Genomic DNA, 25,149 nt, shown 5'->3' with positions numbered 1-25,149 from the left:
AAATGCTCCATATTTTTCTACTTTTGATGACAAATACTGGAAGCTTCCATCTTCTACAGTATTTTCACATTGTTTTGATTATTATCATCATAAGCTTCGCCCAGTACTCAAAAGAGATAACACTGACACTACTTGCAGGTTTGATAAGAAATAATAAGTGCAATTTATGCATGTCATAATTTTGGTGACCATTGCACACATATCTACTGGGGCGATGTGTGCAATAAGCATGATTAGGATCAGTAATATGTCTGTGTTTGGGGGTCTCTGCAGGTCTGTATTTTGTATGAAGAATCCTGCAGAACTGCAATCCTGATGTTTCTTATGCTGGATACTGGTTATACTGCCTGGAACCATTGTTATCTGTTACCATGGTGATCAAAGAAGATACTGGTAATACTGCCTGGTACCATAGTGACCACAGAGGATAGTGGTAACACTGCCTGGTACTGTCATCTGTTACCATGGTGATTACAGAGGAAACTGGTAATACTGCCTGGTTCTGTCATCTGTTACCAAGGTAATACTGCCTGGTACCATTGTTATCTGTTATCATGGTGATCACAGAGTATACTGGTAATACTGTCTGGTACTATTCTGTTACCATAGCAACCATAGATCATTTTGTCACATCATCACAGAGGATATAAATCACATATTGTATATTACAAAAGACTTGTGTTTTCATTTCACATTTAATCTTCCATCAGCATGGCATTTACATTGATTTATCTATACACCAAGAATATACAAATTCATAAATACAATTACAACATGATCAAGATATAATTGCCAAAATAAGAGAAACAACAAATCAACAACATAGATGGGATGTTGATGATATAACAATGTTCTCTCCTTTAAAAGAGAGTGAGTTCTGTTCCACACACCCATGAGCAGTTCTGTTGTTCGGATCCGGGGTCGCCCCGGCTATGTTTCTAGGTTTGTCAGCACCATACCTATGCTTGTGGCTTTCACCAAGGTGGTAAATATCTAAGCCCTGTATCAACATGATCACTTTGGGCTCTCGTCCCACATCAAGCTGACACGCTGATGTGACTTGAATATGTTAAAAGAGGCGTTAATACCCAACTCTCACTCACTCACTCACTCACTCCTGGTTGAATTATGTGATCGTACCCCAAAAGCTTGAACGGTTGCTCATGCTGTCAATGGGCAGTCGGGTAGCCTAGTGGTTGAAGCATTCGCTTGTCACGCAGAATATTGATAAGTGATATTTCTGTAATATTGCAGCAGCATAACACAAAATTCACTCACTCACTCATTCCAATCTCACTGAACATGTTGATGTCTTAAGTTGTATAGCAGTTTGTCAGGAAAGCCTCCGTTGATGCAGGAGGTCATTCTGGATTGATCACAAGCTGCCTTAGAACCAGAAGAAGATAAATCGGGGATACTGCCTGTCCGACACGGCAACTGTGATCATCATAACAACGTATCGACAATCATCTCTAGATACACTTATCTCTTATTATTCCCGTATCGTTTTGTAACAAACCATATTGAAATTGACAATGGGGCGACTGCTTATTAAAACCATACACAACAAGATAAAATATGTCAAAGATCAAAGAGCAGAGATTAAAGAGACTTTTTTATATTAGTTACTAGACAATCTTACACTGCTGCATTTTCTGAAAAATCTGTAATATACACAAGAAAAAATGGACTGTCATCTATATTTTCGGACTTTTAAAGATTACTTGTAGATGGGTGATGATGGTCAGGGAGAACATCATGCTGAGAGCACTGTGATATACATTGTTATAGGATACAGTTAATTCTCACATCTACCATTACATCAAAGCTGATTGCATCTTCTGAAAACTGCCACATCCCATCAGCACCTATCAGTCTCCAGATCAGTGTCTACTGTGATAGTGCAGTTACATGCTGAACAATGAACAAAACTGTGCCTTCACACCATGGTTCAAATTATCACTGGCAGTAATGACATAATTGTATTGACCATGTTCACACTAACACTACATATTAACCATTAACAACCTTTTCTTGTGCTCTGCACAAATGCAGCTGTCTTACTGAGCATCCAATAGGTACACAGCAATTGGCAATAACATTAACACCTCATCAGCCCATGGATTGTAGTCGGATGCATCTGGGCACATTCCACAAATGATCTCAGCGCTAAGATGATCGTAACTCCCACTGTTTGACTTACAATAACGTAGAGCTAAGATTGCTGTGGGGAAGAAGGCCTGAGGAATAGGACCTTTATGTTTTGTGGAAGCTAGAAAATGACTTTTCTCCAAACGTAGTGTTTTGATTCACATGTATCTTCATGGAAGAACTGATGCCCCTCATTGTCCGACATCACGAAATACTCCTGTGATTCTACAAACCCTTTGATAGTGTTACTAATGACGAACCTTCTGGGTAGTGTTTTCACTGCTGGTACATCCTGCAATATATCCATCATATATCTACTATTTACAACAACTAAACTAAAATTAAAACCTAGTCCCATCTATGTTCAACCCCTATGTCCAACAAGGGCCAAGTGTACTTTGACAGGAGTTCGACCAAAGCAGGTCCAACTCTATAAAACATTTTTCTACTGTACTTATAGTTCATATGATTTTATGACTCTGGGCCCCATTCCACAAAACGATTGTAGCACTACAACTGTGGTAAGTCTATGTTAAAGTATGGGCGTTATGGTCATCTTAGCGCTACGATCGATTTGTGAAACAGGGCCCATGTCACCTTTTGATTCTTGCAGGAGATAATAGATTTATCCCTGAATTCATGTAATATACAAAATATGATTTCTAAGTGTGCCCTTTGGATCCCTGCACTTCTGATTTTAACCTGTCATTGGCACTACAATACAAGGAATTTAGAACACTGCCATGCCTAGCACCTAGGTAAAACAAACCAACTTTATTTTTAAGCAAATCATTATTAAATTTCTTTCTGCTTTTTAAGGAAAAGAACTGGCGGATGCATGATCAAAGTAACAATACATCTCTGGTACTGATAAAGACAAAACTAATAAAGGAACTGGATCGTCCATTATGTACACGTGAACACATTGGTACTGGCTTAGACGATTCAAATTCTTAGGTCAACAATTTCATCAAATATGCTGGTCCAATAACAAATTCAAGTAATAATTAATGAGGACCAGGGTGGTTTGTACAAAACAACCTTAGCACTACGACTGTCGTGAGTCAATGTTGAGATATGGGAGTTACAATCACCTTAGCACTACGACTGTTGTGAGTCAATGTTGAGATATGGGAGTTATAATCACCTTAGCACTACGACTGTCGTGAGTCAATGTTGAGATATGGGAGTAACGATCACGTTTGCACTACGACTGTCGTGAGTCAATGTTGAGATATGGGAGTTACAATCACCTTAGCACTACGACTGTCGTGAGTCAATGTTGAGATATGGGAGTAACGATCACCTTAGCACTACGACTGTCGTGAGTCAATGTTGAGATATGGGAGTTACAATCACCTTAGCACTACGACTGTCGTGAGTCAATGTTGAGATATGGGAGTTACGATCATCTTAGCGCTAAGATCGTTTTGAAAAACGGCACCCTGGTGTGTTAATGAGACGCTTTCACACATTTGGTACCAAAGTATCCATGAGCTTGTTACGACTGTCTGTCGTCAATACATCACGGTTTTTATATACTGTGTTCGTCTATCGCTCGGCAAGGATACCCCTGGTATGTAGCGACAAAAGTCTATTTTAACTGAGCCAACAATGAAATGAGGCAGTGTATAACTCACGGATTACATTCCAGAGCAGTGATGATTTACCATTTAACCACTGCCACGGACTAATTTGTATATCACGTGATCAGACTTTTCACTTGTTCATAAACAAATCTGCTTATACCGAAATCAGAGCAGACAGGCCTAATGCGCAAGCCTTTCTTTGGCGTGATTTCAGTGTATTTACTATGTATAACATTTGATAGTCACTAGGGCCGGCCTAATATAATCTATATTTATCGATAATTGATCGATATTTTGTTAACGATTATCGATCTCTATGATCTATATCGATAGCCAGCCCTAATAGTCACGATATGGCTGAAATACAACTGATGTGACTTTAAATCTTAACTCTCTAACTCATTGGTCTGAGTACTTCCTGGCTTCAATCTATCAGTAGCCAGGTCACCGCTTGAATCGTTACATATCGACTACACAGCAGTGGCTGTATGTATTCAGGGTTGATGGAGGAATGTAGTTTATACAAATCCGTGAAGTATTGCCGACGTATCGTCAGAATGTCTCTGTGCACCAGACTGTCCCGTACAGCCGTCCCAGTGATGATGTGCATACTCCTACATACATGGAAATCAGAAACACAGATAGTACAGTCTTTGTTGATCATGTGCGAATCTGGAACTTTCCCGCCCTTGTTAAATACTTCACTCCCTTGAAAGGTTTGTATTTCTGAAAGCAGAGAATATCAAAAAATTGTGTATATGAAATTTGAATTATTTGAAACATTTGTATAAATGACATGAATTATACATGGATTAGCATTTGTCTGAGAAACTAAGTGAACTCGTGGTCAATGACTGCGACAGAAGAAGAAACCAAAATATTTCTAGATTCCAAATTCTGTGGATCCATGATGTAAACAAACGATGCTGAAAGGGATTCACATGCAGGGTTAAAAATTGGCACTGGTCCTATAGTCCTTGCCAAACTGCCTAATGGTAAAGGTATCATAAGGACAAGCAGAAAATTGCCATTTTTAAGGGTTTTGCTATATGTTATCATTATAAGGACTAGTGGACGAAAACTGTTAGTTTCTAACTCTGCACATGACGACCAGTTATGTTTTCATACATTGGGCAGTGGGGAAACCAATTGGTAAAAGCGATCATTCGTCACACCGAAGGCATAAGTTTGATCCCCCAGATGGGTACAATGTGTGAACCCCATTTCTGGTGTCCACTGCTATGACATTGCTGGATTATTGCTAAAAGAGGCGTCAAAAGCATACTCACTCAATCAGTTCCTACTTGTTCCTACAAATGTTCCTACTTGTTCCTACAAATGTTCCTACTTGTTCCTACAAATGTTCCTGAATAACAAGGCCTACTAAATACAAAATGCTAGTGTGATGCGTCTTTCGCCATCACTGTCATGGTTCACAAGCCATTTTCCAATGCATCAGATCTTAGTTTTTCACCCTTCTGTCTTTAGATAAAATAAAGTTCCTATAAGGCATGGTCTAAATTTGACATAAACTATGGCACAGTTAGTATTTTTTCCAAACTTTTGCCTGGACAGGCAGTAAAAACAAGGGTTGACTTTTAGAATGGAAAATTAGGTATATTTTTTGGTAATTGGGAAAGATTTTTCAGTCCTATTTTTCTGATTCCTAAAACACATGAAGATGACGGCCTCCATTATCTATTTGATCATACATGTATCGATCTCCATTCAGTCATGGACATACACTGGACCTGTTCGCCACAACATCAAGAGTTTATAATAAACAACCAATCAAAATACCACTTCTGAATTCGAGTTCAGTAAAGATCAAAATTCAAAATTGCAGCCCCATACGAGCGAGCCCTCGATATAGTGAACAAAGTCAGATGGCTGTTTTTATTGATATTAAGTGGAAAAATATGTTATTTTGAGTAGAAGACAGAGAGACTGATAGTCATATGCCAGTAGCTGTATTTTAGATGCAAACAAGGTAAGTCGAGTACTGGCGATAATTCCACTTGCTGGCCCAGGATATGTTATCATGATGGAATGGAGATGTGATGGACAGGATTATCGAGGATGGAAGATGACAGGTATGCAAGTTTGTAATAAATAAATCCTTGTCAAATGAACAATACAGATAAGGGAAATATTCATGTTAAACCACATTCAACAAATATCTGTCGGGCTTCACACATTGTACCCATGTCGGGAATCGAACCCGGGTCTTCGGCGTGACGAGCAAACGCTTTAACCACTAGGCTACCCGACCACCCGTCCACATTATGAATCCAACAAAGCACAATTCACTTGGTAAAGTTGATACAGAGAGTGTGTGTGTTTATCTATGACTAACACCTCACTCAGCAATATTCCAGTCAAATGACGCAACAATCGAGTCTGGACCAGACAATTCAGTGATTGACATTGTGAGCAATGATCCACGCTATCGGGGTACGTTGACACGCTATCGGGGTACGTTGACACGCTATCGGGGTACGTTGACACGCTATCGGGATACGTTGACACGCTATCAACCAAATCACCGAGAATAGTGAGTGAGTGAGTGAGTATGGTTTTACGCCAATTTTAGCAATATTCCAGCAATATCACGGTGGGGGACACCAGAAATGGGCTTCACACATTGTACCCATGTCGGGAATCGAACCCGGGTCTTCGGCGTGACGAGCGAACGCTTTAACCACTAGGCTACCCGACCGCCCCCACCGAGAATAACCAACTGATCCATTAAGTCGCCTCTTACAACCAGCACAGTTGCAAGGGACCAGTTCTATCCCTGAATCAACATTGATTTCCCACTCAAGTCGCTTCTTACGACTAGCAATGGGGTGGTGTGGACCCATCCTACCCCAGAACTCCATTGGAGCGACACAACAAATATTGTTGTTTCCAACGCAATAACAACATATATCATCAATGAAATATTTAAAAAAATTCAAAATAAACTAAATGGGTTAAGTTAGGATTAACAGATATTGATAACAGTTCAATATTAAAACTAAATATTAGTTCATGAGTACATGAATTTATACTGAACTACGAACATCTTGAAAACCTTTTCCCTCCATGCAAAGCAAGGTAAAGACTGAAATACATCAGCACGTTTTCAGCATGCAGTCAGTACAATCTAGCTTAAACTGTACAACAGACTACTGAATAATTAGATCAACAGCAGAGACACCAAAGGAATCGACTGTCAACAGCAGATTTGAAATCCTGTTTATGGTAAGGGAGATAACTCAATGTACATGATGTACTAATGAACATTTTTCGTTAGCAACCTTTTCAATCTCATCTAAAACAGGGTCCCGTTCCACAAAGGGATCTTAGCGCTACGACTGTTGTATGTCAGTGTTAAAGTATGGGAGTTACAATCAATTTAGTGCTAAGATGGCTTTGCGGAATGGGGTCGATCCTCTAGTCCGATATAATAGCTCTCTGCGTGAAGATCTGAGGACAACCACATAGGAGGTTGCATCTGGTGAACTTTTTAATTAGCCAGTTAGCAGTGAGGCTTCTAAATTCTTGGTATTATAGAGCAAAGCATTCAGACAAGCATACCTGACTCGAAAAGGAACATCAAGTGTTATCCCAACATTAAGCCCCCTGTGTTGTGGATATTTCGTACATACTGTTGCTTCTGAGCACAATGGCATCTACCCCCAAAACAAGGTTGGAACTACATTTAAAAGCTTTAGGAGCCTGGGTAAAGATAAAATGCCTTTGTAATGTTAAAACAATGGGGAAATTTGAAATTTGTACTAGCCCACAAGAATTTGGCTCCCAGGTTAGTGTTAATTTTTAACTCATTGAGGGTATTTTGCGTTCCAAGGCGTTTTCTTTTCATAAGATTAAAATGTCCGCATCGAGGTGTTAAGAAATGAGTGAGTGAGTATGGTTTTATGCGGGTTTTAGCAATATTCCAGCAATATCACGGCGGGGGCCACAAGAAAAGGCCTTCACACATTGTACCCATGTTGGGAATCGAACCTGGGTCTTCGACTTGACAAGCGAACGCTTTAACCACTAGGCTACCCGACCGCCCCGTTAACAATCATTTAGAAAGCTGACATCAGACTGGCTCCAGACCGCCAAATTTAGATTTGGTGGTCGCTCAGGGGTCTCCCATGGAGGTGTCCTCAGACCTTCATGCAGAGAGGTATCATATCGGAGAAAAACATCTGATTTAAATCACATGTTGATAATGAGGATAAAAATGAAATACAAAAAAACATTTCATTTCTCGTCAAAATGAAAAAATCTGACATTTATTTAACAGTTGATTTGGTTGGCATCTCTGATGTTTACAAATACACAGATGACAAAATGGGTGAGAATCTACTAAAACAGCTTGATATTCATCAGGATCATGCCACATCTGCTGAAACACAATCTCAAACACAATCGCGAACACAATCTCGAACAAAGGACACAACAACACAACTTAAACAGGGTGGTGAAAAGGATGACCCAGGATATTTTGAGTGGAACGTTTTCACAAGTGTCTAATCGTTTGAGTGTAAAAACCTCAAGGTGCTTTTTGAGATGAAGAAATAGTTGGAAAAATATGCTGAGAACATCAGCCAATTTTGCCCAAAGCATAAGAGTGAGTATTTTGAGTGATTGGGGCTGAATTCTGTAGCTGACAAGGGCTAAGATACATCATGAACATCCAGTGAAACTGTGCTTCATTGTTAATCCATAACAGCTGGAAACTTGCTGATGCTGCATTAAGCTTGTTCATTCATTCATTCATTCATTCATTCATTCATTCACTCACGCACTCACTTACTCACTCACTCAATCACTGAGCTGGTGAAATGCACAAGCATCAACATGGTGCTGACATACCAAAGATCAGAATAAGGTTGAAACCGTAAGAAGATCCTTGCAATGCTAAGGGACACAACTCAGTACGGCAAACTGCATCACCACACACCACTGGGTGAGTATGTGAGTGAGAGGGTTGTCTTTTAAGCCACTTCTAGCAATATTCCAGCAATATCAGAGGGCACACCAGAAATGGGAGCCATCAAAGATCATGCACCCAATCCATTTTAGAAGAATCTTTCAAAAAGATAGAATAATGGAGCATTCCTCAGACTGGTAGTTGTCCCATGGATTGAGTCCTTGATTGAGGAATGTAGTGCTAGATTTTCATATGAATGAATTATGACTTTTATATCAAAGCATTCCAACAATTATATGGGTGATGGAGTAGAAAGCGGGATGCTGATGTTGAGAGGCAGAAACAATGGTAGACGGTGCTTCTCCTGCTGTCAGGGAGAGCATGCAGCGGCGCCATGCAGTGCTTGGATGAGACTCCACCACGCACAACAGGGAAGGGGAGACAACCCAAGACAACTCCCACTTGGACTGTCTGAATATACTACGGTTGGTAGTTCTCACTAAAGAGAGTTATCACTTACAGGTAGTTATCACTTACAGGGAGTTATCGCTTACAGGGAGTTATCATTTACAGGGAGTTATCACTTACAGGGAGTTATCACTTAAGAGAGTTATCACTTACAGGTAGTTCTCACTTACAGGTAGTTATCACTTACAGGTACAAATCATTTAAGAGAGTTATCACTTACAGAGAGTTATCACTGTCAGAGAGTTATCACTTACAGGTAGTTATCACTTACAGGGAGTTATCACTTACAGGGAGTTATCACTTACAGAGAGTTATCACTGTCAGAGAGTTAAAACTTACATGGAGTTATCACTTACAGGTAGTTATCACTTACAGGGAGTCATCACTAACAGGGAGTCATCACTTACAGGGAGTCATCACTTACAGGTAGTTATCACTTACAGGGGGTTATCACTTACAGGGAGTTATCACTTAAGAGAGTTATCACTTACAGGTAGTTCTCACTTACAGGTAGTTATCACTTACAGGTACAAATCATTTAAGAGAGTTATCACTTACAGAGAGTTATCACTTACAGGGAGTTATCACTTACAGGTAGTTATCACTTACAGGGAGTTATCACTTACAGGTAGTTATCACTTACAGGGAGTTATCACTTACAGGTAGTCATCACTTACAGGGAGTTATCACTTACAGGGAGTCATCACTTACAGGGAGTCATCACTTACAGGTAGTTATCACTTACAGGGAGTTATCACTTACAGGGAGTTATCACTTAAGAGAGTTATCACTTACAGGTAGTTCTCACTTACAGGTAGTTATCACTTACAGGTACAAATCATTTAAGAGAGTTATCACTTACAGAGAGTTATCACTGTCAGAGAGTTATCACTTACAGGTAGTTATCACTTACAGGGTGTTCTCACTTACAGGTAGTTATCACTTACAGGGAGTTATCACTTACAGAGAGTTATCACTGTCAGAGAGTTATCACTTACATGGAGTTATCACTTACAGGTAGTTCTCACTTACAGGTAGTTATCCCTTACAGGGAGTTATCACTTACAGAGAGTTATCAATGTCAGAGAGTTATCACTTACATGGAGTTATCACTTACAGGGAGTTATCACTTATAGGAAGTTATCACTTAAGAGAGTTATCACTTACAGGTAGTTATCACTTACAGGGAGTTATCACTTACAAGGAGTTATCACTTAAGAGAGTTATCACTTACAGGTAGTTATCACTTACAGGGAGTCATCACTTACAGGGAGTTATCATTTAAGAGAGTTATCACTTACAGGGAGTTATCACTTACAGGTAGTTATCACTTACAGGGAGTCATCACTAACAGGGAGTCATCACTTACAGGGAGTCATCACTTACAGGTAGTTATCACTTACAGGGAGTTATCACTTACAGGGAGTTATCACTTAAGAGAGTTATCACTTACAGGTAGTTCTCACTTACAGGTAGTTATCACTTACAGGTACAAATCATTTAAGAGAGTTATCACTTACAGAGAGTTATCACTGTCAGAGAGTTATCACTTACATGGAGTTATCACTTACAGGTAGTTATCACTTACAGGGAGTTATCACTTACAGGTAGTCATCACTTACAGGGAGTTAAAACTTACAGGGAGTTATCACTTACAGGGAGTTCTCACTTACAGGTAGTTATCACTTACAGGGAGTTATCACTTACAGAGAGTTATCACTGTCAGAGAGTTATCACTTACATGGAGTTATCACTTACAGGTAGTTCTCACTTACAGGTAGTTATCACTTATAGGAAGTTATCACTTACAGAGAGTTATCACTTACAGGTAGTTATCACTTACAGGTAGTTATCACTTACAAGGAGTTATCACTTAAGAGAGTTATCACTTACAGGTAGTTATCACTTACAGGGAGTCATCACTTACAGGGAGATATCATTTAAGAGAGTTATCACTTACAGGGAGTTATCACTTACAGGGAGTTATCACTTACAGGTAGTTATCACTTACAGGGAGTTATCACTTATGAGTGAGTGAGTGAGTTAAGAATTAAAGTCACATCGGCAATATTTCAGCCAAATAGTGACTAAATCAAGTTATACAGTAATAATACATTCACATAGATATTAAAATCTGTCAACAAAGGACAGTAAAAGTACATCACTGAAGAGAGTTATCACTTACAGGTAGTTCTCACTTACAGGGAGTTATCATTTAATAGAGTTATCACTTACAGGGAGTCATCACTTACGTGGAGTTATCATTTAAGAGAGTTATTACTTACAGGTAGTTATCGCTTACAGGTAGTTATCACTTACAGGGTGTTATCACTTAAGAGAGTTATCACTTACAGTGAGTTATCACTTACAGGTAGTTCTCACTTACAGGGAGTCATCACTTACAGGGAGTTATCACTTACAGGGAGTTATCACTTACAGGTAGTCATCACTTACAGGGAGTTATCATTTAAGAGAGTTGTCACAGGGAGTTATCACTTACAGGGAGTTATCACTTACATGGAGTTATCACTTACAGGGAGTTATCACTTACAGGTAGTTATCACTTACAGGGTGTTATCACTTAAGAGAGTTATCACTTACAGTGAGTTATCACTTATAGGGAGTTATCACTTACAGAGAGTTATCACTGTCAGAGAGTTATCACTTACATGGAGTTATCACTTACAGGGAGTTATCACTTACAGGGAGTTATCACTTACAGGGTGTTATCACTTAAGAGAGTTATCACTTACAGTGAGTTATCACTTACATGGAGTTATCACTTACAGGGAGTTATCACTTACAGGGAGTTATCACTTACAGGTAGTCATCACTTACAGGGAGTTATCATTTAAGAGAGTTGTCACAGGTAGTTATCACTTATAGGTAGTTATCACTTACAGGGAGTTATCATTTAAGAGAGTTATCACTTACAGGTAGTCATCACTTACAGAGAGTTATCATTTAAGCGAGTTATCATTTAAGAGAGTTATCACTTACAGGTAGTTATCACTTAGAAGGAGTTGTCACTTACAGGTAGTTATTACTTACGTGGAGTTATCACTTAAGAGAGTTATTACTTACAGAGAGTAATCACTTACAGGGAGTTATCACTTACATGTAGTTATCACTTACAGAGAGTTATGACTTACAGGGAGTAATCACTTAAAGGGAGTTATCACTTACAGGTAGTTATCACTTACAGACAGTTATCACGTACAGGGAGTTATCACTTAAATAGGAGGTCACCACTTAAAGAGAGTTAACACTTAAATAGGTCACCACTTAAAGGGAGTTATCACTTAAAGGGAGTTATCACTTAAATAGGAGGTCACCACTTAAAGGGAGTTATCACTTACAGAGGTAGTCACAACATACAGGGAAGAGGCACTACTATCAAGTATATTCTGCTCAACAAGTGGAGACAAAACATCCATATCTTTCCTCAACAAACATGGCTGACAAGAAAGAACATAGTCATAGCAAGATTAGACCAATACCACAACCATGTGTGCTACTATGTTACACACTACATCCCCAGGCAACTCTAGCTAGTGTTAGTTCTTAGCATATACCCATCACACCTGATGTCAATGATGATGAACCTTCACTGGGTCAACCATATACGTGCTTTTTCCGCAAATACATGCTTTTTTTCAACGCCATGCATCAAGAATAACACGATTGGTTTGAGCGAATCATGCTACATGTGAGTGAACAACCTTGGCCTAAAACTACTTTAAACAGTAATTCACTTAAGTCAATGTACGTCAGCTTGACGAGGGAGGAAAGATGAAGTGATGCTGGACTTTGATATTTCCATTTTCGTTAAACCCACAAGCAGTGGTGGCAATCCTAGAAACATATTCTGGGTGAATCTGGCATTCCAACATGCAACGCTTAAGAGTGGAGCAGGGAAACCCATGACAGAGTGAGCATCAAACTCCGCCTGGGGTCAGTGGAGTAACCTGAGTGAGTTGTGCCAAACGTGGTATTTCAATTATATCATCATGGTGTATATAGGAATTTATTACTCTGAATCCTGGTGGCTAGGGGACACAACTCTCATTGAAAATATGGGTTGGTCAGCTGGCTCCCCATAGGAAGACTTTACCCCCAAATTGGCATCAAACATTGCACCACTCTTTCATATAAGGTTGGGACTCAACCTGAGTCCACAGTCTGTTAGTGAACACCCAGACCACTGACCTACCTACCTACCTACCTACCTCTTCAAGCAGAACAATCCCAAACCTTAACACTGACAATGACTTAATACCATTAGACAAGAAACTACACAGCCACACCTACAGGAACAAGAACAAGAACAAGACATGAACAAATCCCCGCCAACGACATCCGAGTCGGGACTCCCCCAGGACTTGTCAATGTCTCCACACCAACACGTCCCCCTCGGTATCCCGCCCATGCTAAACGCCCCACAGTTAGTGTCAAGAGGACAGTTAGGGAAGATATAACATTCACAGCAAGAGAGGAAGCAGGTACTCACTTTTTGATCACCCTGTTTAAGGCAAAATTCTCAAAACTGAGGCTCATATACAACCAAAACTACCAATTTAATACAGAACATCATTTTCGCTTTCATGTCTTCCTTGCAGATGATAATTCCTTGACCGAAAAATGGCCTATTATTATCAATTTCAAATGTGGCCCGACCGGTATGATTAATACTTTCTTACATGACAATTTGAAGTGTTTTAATCACTGGCATCTGCAGAAGACCTTGCAAATGAAATATTGCCAGTTATCAAGGAGTGTTATTTGCATGCACTGAAAAGGACGTTGATGTTAATACAGCAATCCATTTTTTTATTTATGTTTTTTAAAATCCGGAATAAGTATCTGTGGGAAGACATGAACTCGGCATGATTATCATGATTATCATTATATAATATGAATATATATATGTATCTGTGCTTGATTAAAGATTTGGTCAGTGTTTACATGAGTACTGGCTCATTGATCTGAACAGCTGACATCAACAATCTCCACAGCACAGAAGATTATTGTATTATGTATTCAATTGCGGAATTTCCTGATATTCATCAAATAATGATGCTTGACAACCTGAGTTTTCTGAGATAGCAGCTTGATGATACATACATGGTGCTGCATTTGTTTACAAGATGATCTTCTAATCATCAGACCTCTTACTACAATTCGATACTTTGCTCTGTCAAGACCTGTCAAACCTTTGAGGTCATGTGAGGTGACCTATCTAATCAAACAATGAACATGGCGGCTTCTAAATTCTTTGTACCATTGAGCAAAACATTTGGAGCAGCATGTTTGATTTCTTTAGCAGGATAATGAATGTAAATGGGCAGTTCCAAATGAAGAAAATCATGGTCGCACCATGGCTTTTATTTTGTTTAGAAATTAACAACTACAAACTGCCACTGACAACAGATCAGATTGACAAAAATAAAGATTGAGTTTGAATTATTTTAAAAGGTGCATCTGATTGCCTGAAAATACGACACCTCCTGAATTTTGATTGGTGGCCACCTGGTCCTTCCACTGTAGAATCCTCAATAGGGTTTGTCAGATCTTGATGCAGTGAGGTACCAAATTGGAGTAAACACCTCATTTTCCCAGCAATGTCGTTCAACCAAGTGTGTTTATTCACATTGCCACTTCGGTTGTAAGCATCCTATTTTTCACACTCCTGGATCTACCGATAACTACTTTTTTGTTCCTGAGTTTAAAATATCTTTTAATAGGGTACAAAAACAACTCAGACAAAAATGCTACACTGACCAAATCTTCTTTCAAGTACAAAGACAAGTATTTGTGAAAATTGAAAAAATAGCAAGTGTGGGATGACAGGGTAATCATGACATGATGAAGTGAAACATAATGAGCTGGTAATTAGTAAGAGATGAACAGGAATAATCCAATCAAAGGTTAGAATGGACAGCCACCCTCACAAGGCAGGTCTGTGTGGGTCACATACTCCCATACACAAACCCGCGAAGCTACTGCAGCCAAGGAAACATTCCTCACAACCTAGAAATCCTTTTTCTTAGTAGGCCACTATAAATTGTAAGATTTCATCCATAATTTTCAGGGAGGTTTGGTAGGTTTGTTGTTTAATGCCGCACTCAGCAATATTCCAGCTATATGACGGCGATCTGTAAATAATCGAGTCTGGACCAGACAATCCAGTGATTAATATCATGAGCATCGATCCACGCAATTGGTATCGATGACATGCATCAACCAAGTCAGCGAGTCTGACCACCCGATCCCGTTAATCGCCTTTTACGACAAGCATAGTCACCTTTTACGGCAAGCATGGGTTGCTGAAGACCTATTCTATCCCGGAATCTTCAAGGGTTTTTCAGGGAGGAGGTATATTTTTCTAACTATCTTAAACTGTTCCAGGTATCTGCGTAAACTGATGTGATTCAAACAAAGGATGAATGCTTTGTAGGACATGAACATCGTATACTTTATCAAACAAAGCAAGATTGGAACACAAATTTTCTGTAAGTACTTGGCAACAACCAAATGGGAGGCTTAGTGTTTCATAGTGATTCTAATAATTATAGTATACGCCTTAGATATCTATTGCTTTAATTTATATTTCACTTACAGTACATCATGTTCTTGGGGTCTTTTTTATTGATAATTCAGGTTTAGGCTACACATATAAAATAATGTTTCTCAGCAATTCCAGATTGTAAAAATGGCAAGAGGAGCGCGTTTTTTCACCATTTTTCGGACATGGTTTTGTTTTCTGACAAAGAACAAAAAGAAGACATACTAAAGACTAATATCTGAAATGCAGAAAATTAGGAATGGCTCAATTTGGAACCAGAAAATTTAAATAATTTAGCAGCTTGGTTTAAAATGAAGACACAACAATGAGAGACATTTCTTTTTGTGGCCTGACTAAGCATTTAAACACAGTAGCACTGAGTTATGGAAGGACAAAAATGGAAGTTGACATCTTGGAATCTTAATAGAACAGGTGTTTTTCTACACTATGACAAAAAGGTCAGTGCAGATGAAGTGGGTGTTTTCATTATTGATCCGTAAATGAAAGATGATCATGAATTGGGAAAATACTTTATTCCGACTGGTCCATCAGAGGTTTCATGTCAACCTTAAACAAACTTCCCTTGCTATTCAAAACATGTGTAATATACACATAATAGACAGCATATCATAATTGGGTACAGGGTAATGTATATAAATTATTGTTTATAAACCTGGCCAATTTCCAAACACAGACACTGAATATTGATATCTTCCAACAGAAAGCATGTTAAATGTCAAAAAGAAAGGCATAGAAGTGAAAACATTTTAGAAAAATACAGAAAAAGCTACAACAGGCTTTCTGTAACCATGGTAACACAAAAAGCACCTGCCATGAATTAGTAAATACATGTATCAGCCAAAGAAAAGGAAGAACTAAAAAAATAAACCATATTGTATTAAACAGAATTTTGAGCTTGGATGAACAGCACAAACTGAAACCAAGGTATAACAATTTCTAAAATCAAATTATTTACACTGATGGGGTCTTTGTTGTGTTACGTACTGCAGATATCCTTAGCCGAGGGGCATCTGTTTAATGTCTGTGATATCTTTTAGTTCAGGGAGTTCAATGGAGTGTTTAACAGAGCGTTACGTTAGAACAGGAGTTTCGGCCAAACATAGCTATTCCTGTTTGACAGAAGGCTGTGTTAGACCAGGAGTGTCAGCCTGATCTAGCTATTCCTGTTTGACAGGAGGCAATGTTAGACCAACACTGTCAGAATGATCTAGCTATTCCTGTTTGACAGAAGACTATATTAGACCAACAGTGTCAGACTGATCTAGCTATTCCTGTTTGACAGAAGGTTGTGTTAGACCAACACTGTCAGCCTGATCTAGCTATACCTGTTTGACAGAAGGTTGTGTTAGACCAACAGTGTCAGACTGTCCTAGCTATTCCTGTTTGAACTAATACTTTGTTAGACCAACAGTGTCAGCCTGATCTAGCTATACCTGTTTGACAGAAGGCAATGTTAGACCAACACTGTCAGACTGATCTAGCTATTCCTGTTTGACAGAAGGTTGTGTTAGACCAACAGTGTCAGACTGATCTAGCTATTCCTGTTTGACAGAAGGTTGTGTTAGACAAGGAGTGTACTGTGTACAGTTAACGAAGATGTCTTACCTCGCCATACATGTCCAGCCGATTCACTTTGATTCCCGACACAGCCAGCTGACTTATTGTAAATGTCACCTGAAAAAAATACACGGACGAGTGAGTTAGGGAGTTCATGAGTTATATATGCATTAGTCAGAAAATTTCCACACATTAGTCTATGTAGCTGATTTTCTAAAAAATTACAGGGGGGTGGGGGGGGTGGATGTGGGTGGGGGTGACGGTGGGGTGGCACCAGGTCTTTAATCTACCTTTGTCACGGTCTAGCGTATTGCAATCTAAGTTAGAGAATTAGTGACCCGACTATTTCATTCTCTTGTGATCTAATGACGCAATCTCACCATGTTTTGACTTGATGTTTAGTATCGCCTATATATTCGCGACCTTATTCGTGTATTGAAAATGATTTTGTGACCATGATTAGTGGAATTAGTGGAATTTACATGTACACTCAGATATTACTAACATACTGTATGTATGGTAATTTTTGCCTCCTCAATAATTATGTAAAATGTGTTGTAAATCTTTAATACCATTGGATAGCTTATGTCCAGCGCTTTATTTTGATACTTACATCTTCTGTAGGCAGTGGTAGGGACATAGTAGTTAGTTTGCTATTTGCCTTTTCTCCATGTTTAAAAACACACTTGGGCTAAGTGCCCCAGACTATTGTATTGGTGACTCAAGTATTGCATATCAACATGCAGGGAAGGCTCATGGTGACTCAAGTATTGCATATCAATATGTGGGAAAGGCTTATGGTGACTCAAGTATTGCATATCAATACACAGGGAAGGCTTATGGTGACTCAAGTATTGCATATCAATATTTGGGGAAGGCTTATGGTAACAAAGTATTGCATACCAATACATGGGGAAGGCTTATGGTGACTCAAGTATTGCATATCAATACGCAGGGAAGGCTAGTGGTGACAAGTATTGCATATCAATATGTGGGGAAGGCTAATGGTGACAAGTATTGCATATCAATATGTGGGGAAGGCTTATGGTGACTCAAGTATTGCATATCAATACGCAGGGAAGGCTTATGGTGACTCAAGTATTGCATATCAATACGCAGGGAAGGCTTATGGTGACTCAAGTATTGCATATCAATATGCAGGGAAGGCTTATGGTGACTCAAGTATTGCATATCAATACGCAGGGAATGCTTATGGTGACTCAAGTATTGCATATCAATATGTGGGGAAGGCTTATGGTGACTCAAGTATTGCATATCAATACCCAGGGAAGGTTTACGGTGACAAGTATTGCATATCAATACGTGGGGAAGGCCAATTGTGACTCAAGTACTGCATATCATTATTCTGATACTGGTTTACTGTGAAACTCTGGTGACACATACTGTCCCGGAGTCTCACAGGAAGCAGGAAGCATGGGGCTGGAACAACTGTCTTACCGTACACACAGGGTTGGACTCAGGGATAGCAGCACCCGTTTGTAGACTAATCTGAAAACACAAGCTGAATGTTCACACCACTGAAGTATCCACTGCAACAAACAGAAGAAAACAACCAACCCCAACAAAAGTCTTTTAATGACTCCCTTGGCTCCAGAAGAGCAAAAATCTCTCTCACAGAGAAGAATCTGAGTTATATTTACACTTTCAGCACTATTTCAGCCCTAAGACACCAAGAATGGACACGATGTGTTTTAACAATTTTGGGAATCAACCCTGGTTTTTTTCGGTGTGACGAGCCAACGCTCAAACTACGAGGCTACACAACAATCAACCAAGTCATCGAGTCTGACCACCCAATCTGTCAACTCTTACATAGGTTACTGTGATACGACTCCAATCCTGAATGGAAACTCAAGATCCTACATACTCTTTGTATCAAGTAAAACATGTTATAACACAGAATGTGATCAGCCTAGAACAAATGTATGTTTCAGTGAACTTTGTTTCTTTGTTGTTTAACGCTGCACTCAGCAATATTCCAGCTATATAAATGTGGTCTGTAAATAATCAAGTATGGCCCAGACAATCCAGTGATTGACATAATGAGCATCGATCCACTCAATTGGGATACAATGACATGCATCAACCAAGTCAGCAAGCCTGACCATCCGATTCTGTTAGTCACCTTTTACGGCAAGCATGGGTTGCTAAAGACCTATTGGAACCCGGATCTTCATGGGTTGTTTCAGTTAAGACTGTAGAAAAATCTCCCTGCTTACATTGCCTTTGATATTTGGCAATTTAGATGCATCGATCTTGCCGACATCCCACGTCATGAGTTTGGTGACAGGGTCAAACGTGTACTTCCCCTGACTGGTGGAGAGAGTGACGTTCAGGACGGACTTTGGGAACGGCACCTCCAGTGTCACATTCTCTATCTGCAACATAATAACAGCTGACTTGAACAACTAAGTCTTTGAGCCATAACTCTGTTAACAATACATTTACATCACTGAAATGGGATAACAAAAGAAATATGTTACTGTCTCTGTAGGGTGGTGTTACAATGTTTTAATTCCTAAATAGCAACGGCACCAGTTCACTTTATCACATGGCAGAAAATATAGAAATGTTCTTATTTGTTATTATTTTTTACATAATGCCTACTTAGGAGCACAGAAACCATATGTCTTTATAGATGTTATGGAGATGTGTACACGACTGTTTCTCTAGGCTGGAGGCTGATTGATGATTTACCTATTGAGGTCCACGTACATGTCTTGTCAGTCCTACATGTAACAGGTAGAGTGAGTGAGTGAGTGAGTGAGTGAGTGGGTGGGTGAGTGAGCGAGCGAGTTTGGTTTTACGCCGCTTTAAGCAATATTCCAGCAATATCACGGCAGGGGACACCAGAAATGGGCTTCACGCATTGTACCCATGTTGGGATTCGAACCCGGGTCCTTGGCGTGACGAGCGAACGCTTTAACCACTAGGCTACCCGATCGCCCATTGCTCCTTATAAAAGTTACTGGCCCTTCTCCAAACTCCAGGCCTCCAAGAAAATGGTGGAGGCCCTGAAGCGGCAGAATCTGAGGTCATGTAGCCACCTAGTTGGGCTCTGTAGTTTTAGACCTCCTCACCCTCAAATCTTGGCTTCCATTTGCCTCATTTCGTGATGATATAATGATGATGTTGTACACAACATTACAAAATGCTGACTGGTTGTCATTCTACCGAGATGTCATTCCTTGAGTTAACCATTCACATGACCTCATCCCACCTAAATAATGTCTCAACAAAATTACATGAATCACAAGCAGTGTTCAATTAAAAAAAATAAACATACACTGAGAAGGGGTGAAATTTTGACTAGCCAGACGTGCCATCTACTTTACATTTCAGCAAGCCCTTTGTAATTTTAACAGCCCACGGGCCTATGGACCAGCAGTGAAATCAACCCTTGATGAAAACACTGGTACATATATATGTATGGTATATATAATGCGATGTGATGATACAATGGATGACGGCAAATGCTTCCTTCACAGTTGACATTGGTCAGCAGAAAGGAAAAAAATGACAATGTTGTGACAATCATTTATCGAACTTCATGCATACTGTATTTGACGTAATAAGCGCCCAGTGCGCTCTCAAAATTAGAAATAGGGGGCTCTAATTAGAATATTGTTTTGGTGAAAAGTTGGTTGAAAGATAAATTTCGTGGTTCATGCTGACAGCCTGAAAAGTTTATGTACAAAAGATATGTTTTTCAGAATTTAATTGCCATTAATTAAGGGTGCATATAACACACGAGTGCGTATTGTACGCGCATAAATAAGTCTTGTGTACATTGATCAATCGGAAGGGGTGCTAATTGGGATTGTTCATTGGCCAATATATTAGCAAATATCGCCATGGGCGCTTATAAGGGAGGGGCGCTTATTACGTCGAATACGGTAATCATTATCAACATTAAACAGGCTGAAAACCACTGCCTATTTTGCTCACTGTTTTTCCCAAGGTCTGTTTCGGTCCAATGGTGACATCAAACCTGCCTGAGTTTCCGTCTCGGAACGATATATTGTGTCGGAGATAAATTGGAATGGCAACAATACTGAAAATAGAATAAAACATTCATTACTACCTCAAATAACCTAATTAACAGTTCTGTTTATCTTCCATGCCACACTCAATGTTCCATCCAGGTGAGTGAGTGAGTGAGTGAGTGAGTGAGTGAGTGAGTGAGTGAGTGAGTGAGTGAGTGAGTGAGTGAGTGAGTGAGTGAGTGAGTGAGTGAGTGAGTGAGTGAGTGAGTGAGTGAGACAATACACCGATGCATCGGTGGATCGTGATAGTTTACTTCCCGATACAAGTATCGATCACAGTCGCACACTGAGTAACAAATATCGATTCATACCTTAAATGTTTGCTTTCATGGCTGTTACACCAAACACTAATTAGTGAAAAAGTGTGTGTGTGTGTGCGTGCGTGTCTGCTTGTACTAGTCCGGACTGATGCTGAGTTTTTGTGCTTGCCCACTGAGATACCATGCCGCTGTGTAACATGAATACCCCACTCAGACACAGTATACTGACTCCGAGCCGACCACTCCTTGTTTTAGCCCCTTAATGCCGAGCGCCAGGTAGGGTAACAACAAGTACCACCTTTTAGCGTCTTTTGGTGTGACGCATCCGGGGATCAAACCCGGACCTTCCGCTCTTCAGGGGAACGCTCTACCACCAGACCACGGAAGCCTGTGCAACAGGAAGCACTCACTTCTGGGTTCCTATGTGGTACGACATCAGCCGGAAGTGGCCATCAGGCGGCACAAACGACAAGATTCTCTCACTCTGAAATGAAAGCATAAAACTTGGTAAAAAAACTTGAGGGGGGGCTCACCATCCCAATATAAGTCTTGTTTGTTTATTGTTTAACGCCACACTCAGCTATATTCCAGCTAATAGATGGTGGTCTGTAAATAATAATAACCAGTGATTGATATCATGACCAACGTGCCACACCTTCAGGGTATGATGACACGAAAGATGATTCACCGAGCCTGAGAATCAAGCCCAAGGTCACGTTGTACGACCAGCATAGTTACTGGGGACCCATCCTAACCAGAGATCTCCACCAGTTGGGGACCCATCCTAACCAGAGATCTCCACCAGTTGAGGACCCATCCTAACCAGAGATCTCCACCAGTTGGGGACCCATCCTAACCAGAGATCTCCACCAGTTGGGGACCCATCCTAACCATTGATCTCCACCAGTTGAGGACCCATCCTAACCAGAGATCTCCACCGGTTGGGGACCCATCCTAACCAGAGATCTCCACCGGTTGGGGACCCATCCTAACCAGAGATCTCCACCGGTTGGGGACCCATCCTAACCAGAGATCCCTCCCGGGTGGGGGCCCATCCTAACCAGAGATCCCCCCCGGGTGGGGGCCCATCCTAACAAGAGATCTCCATCGGTTGGGGACCCATCCTAACCAGAGATCTCCAACGGTTGGGGACCCATCCTAACCAGAGACCTCCACCGGCTGGGGACCCATCCTAACCAGAGATCTCAGTCGGTTTGGGACCCATCCAAACCAGAGATCTCCACCAGTTGCCTCATTTTGTTTGTTTGTTGTTTAACGTCGCACACACAAATATTCAGGCTATATGACGGCGGTCTGTAAATAATTGAGCTTGGACCACACAATCCAATGATTGACATCATGAGCATCTATCTATGCAATTAGGATACAAGGACATGCATCATTCAAGTCAGCTAGCCTGACCACCTGATCCAATTAGTCGCATCTTACGACAAGCATAGTCGCTTATTACGGCAACCATGGGTTGCTGAAGACCTATTCTAACCTAAATCTTCGCGGGGGATCATGTAAAGATCTGTGACGGATAACCCTCACCTCCCATCTCTTGAATCGGACACATGGATGGAAGCTGACGTCATCCAGGAGACGAGGGTTGATGAAGGACAAGGTGAGATCCGGCATCCCACTCAGTTTGATCAAACAGTCAATCTGGTGGGAAAAGAAAAACATGATCAAATCCAACCGATAGACTGGCAATGAGTGATCAAACTATCAATGGACTGTAATGACAAGTTAAACATTGACAGTCTGGACACTCTTCACTTACTTTAGGCCAAAGGATTCATCTAGGATTCAAAACTAAGTGCCCTTGGAATGGCATATAAATTTGGAAAATATTTCTTTGTTCAAAATTGGGTTTTTCAAGATTTTAACCTTTTAATTTCAGAGCTATTTTAACATTGATCCAAAGCAAAATTGTGACAATAAGCATTTCACTTTATCGGTCCTGTTATCAGTGAATGAAGTCACCTTGACCATGCCATCACATTGGTCGTAACTATATCATGAATTGATTGTCTTCATTCCCACTGGGATTTCTACAGACATCTGGTGCTGACTTGAGACAGAATATCAGCCTCAGAGCAGCCATCGCTTTTCCATATGAGGAAAAGTGACCTCATTTCAAATTTATATCACTCAGACCACAAAAAATTAAGTAGCACTCAAGTACCTAAAGACGAAGAAAATAACTTTGTGTGACCCGTTCTTTGAACTGTCACGGCCATAAACTTGACAAATTCTGTCAGCTTAAAACTGAGTGAGTGAGTGAGTGAGTTAAAATTTAATGATGCATCAGCGTTATTTCAGCCATATACCGACAAAAACAAGTTGAATTACATATACAATTGAGATATGAATACAAAATTATATTTCAAAACAAATTGTAACAAATTGTCAGTTAAAAGACTAAGGTTATGCATACATATCCCTGTATCTCCGCGATGACGGTTGAGCCGGACTTGTCGATGATGGCGTCAATTTCCTCGATCACATCGAAGTAGGCCTCGTTATTCGTGTACTTGACCCCAGTCCGGCGCCAGGGGATGTTGGACAGCTGACCAGTGGGCAGAGTGGCACTCACGCTGCAGGCAGAGCGGATCAGAAATGCTAGGCCTGTATGACTGTACACTGTAATATGCTTTTCAAATGATATCTACTGCAATATTTTTTACTGTGTTCATGTATATTGGCAAAACATTTTTTTGTTCTTATTTGTATTGTATTTATCAACTTTATTCATTTAGTAGTGTAGGCCATAGGCCCATGATACCATGGTAATTTGAGGTAGTCAGGGTACCAGTTGATTCTGACACACATTGCTCTATATATGTACATCGATAGGTTTTAGATTGTGTATTTGTTAGTGGACGACATTAATACATTAAACTTGTGTCTAGTAGGATAGGTATAATATGTTGGTGCTATTGATTGGGTTCTAAGATTATTGTTTTACATATTGTATTGTATCAATAGTTTGTATCTACAGAGAAATTCATTCACGAATGATGTTTCCATGACTACAAAATGGCGGCGACTGACCATGAGTTATATTTACTTCAGTATGTAAAAACTAGGCTCTGCATGTACAATCAGTGCCAATCACTGTCAAACACTGTAGCTCCCGGTATGTAACAATACAGATACCTGTATCACAATATACTGCAATACAAATGTTATGCCAATACACAACCCCAATAAATACCAGGGAGAATTCTTACCCACCTCTCCATGCACCAGTGGAACATGGAGATATTCATGATGCTAGCTTTGGTTGCTTCTGGTTTTAGTTTTGTTTTGCTTACTATATGATGACAGCCTGCAAACCGTTGAGTCTGGACCAGACAATCCAGTGATTGACACTGTGAGCATCGATCCATGAGGTCCGGGTACGATGACACAAAATCAACCTAATCTGACAGCCTGATCCATTTAGTGGTTTCTTACGACCAAAATAGGTTGCTGGGGAACTATTCTAACCCGGAGTCCCCATGTGGTGCCTCTGTTAAATTCACCAAAAGGA

General features: G+C 40.1%; 1 protein-coding gene across 1 annotated transcript in view; it reads right to left on the bottom strand.

The window, feature by feature from the left end:
* Positions 1–2,746: 2,746 nt before the first annotated feature.
* LOC139459270 (AP-3 complex subunit mu-2-like) overlaps positions 2,747–25,149 on the bottom strand; it is a 29,384-nt gene continuing 6,981 nt past the window's right edge. The window contains exons 6-13 of the mRNA XM_071240721.1: positions 24,052–24,211; positions 23,163–23,276; positions 22,019–22,092; positions 21,251–21,356; positions 19,522–19,680; positions 18,740–18,790; positions 17,330–17,398; positions 2,747–4,466 (exon numbers count right to left, since the gene is read on the bottom strand). Of these exons, the coding sequence (XP_071096822.1) occupies positions 4,401–4,466; positions 17,330–17,398; positions 18,740–18,790; positions 19,522–19,680; positions 21,251–21,356; positions 22,019–22,092; positions 23,163–23,276; positions 24,052–24,211 (799 nt within the window). The 3' untranslated portion in view covers positions 2,747–4,400. The remainder of the gene's footprint in view (positions 4,467–17,329; positions 17,399–18,739; positions 18,791–19,521; positions 19,681–21,250; positions 21,357–22,018; positions 22,093–23,162; positions 23,277–24,051; positions 24,212–25,149) is intronic.

Source organism: Haliotis cracherodii, unplaced genomic scaffold, assembly GCF_022045235.1.
Source record: "Haliotis cracherodii isolate W230 unplaced genomic scaffold, xgHalCrac1.p SCAF_13, whole genome shotgun sequence".
NCBI lineage: Eukaryota > Metazoa > Mollusca > Gastropoda > Lepetellida > Haliotidae > Haliotis > Haliotis cracherodii.
The sequence above is the reverse complement of the archived record's forward strand: the minus strand, read 5'-3'. Positions and strand labels throughout refer to the sequence as shown.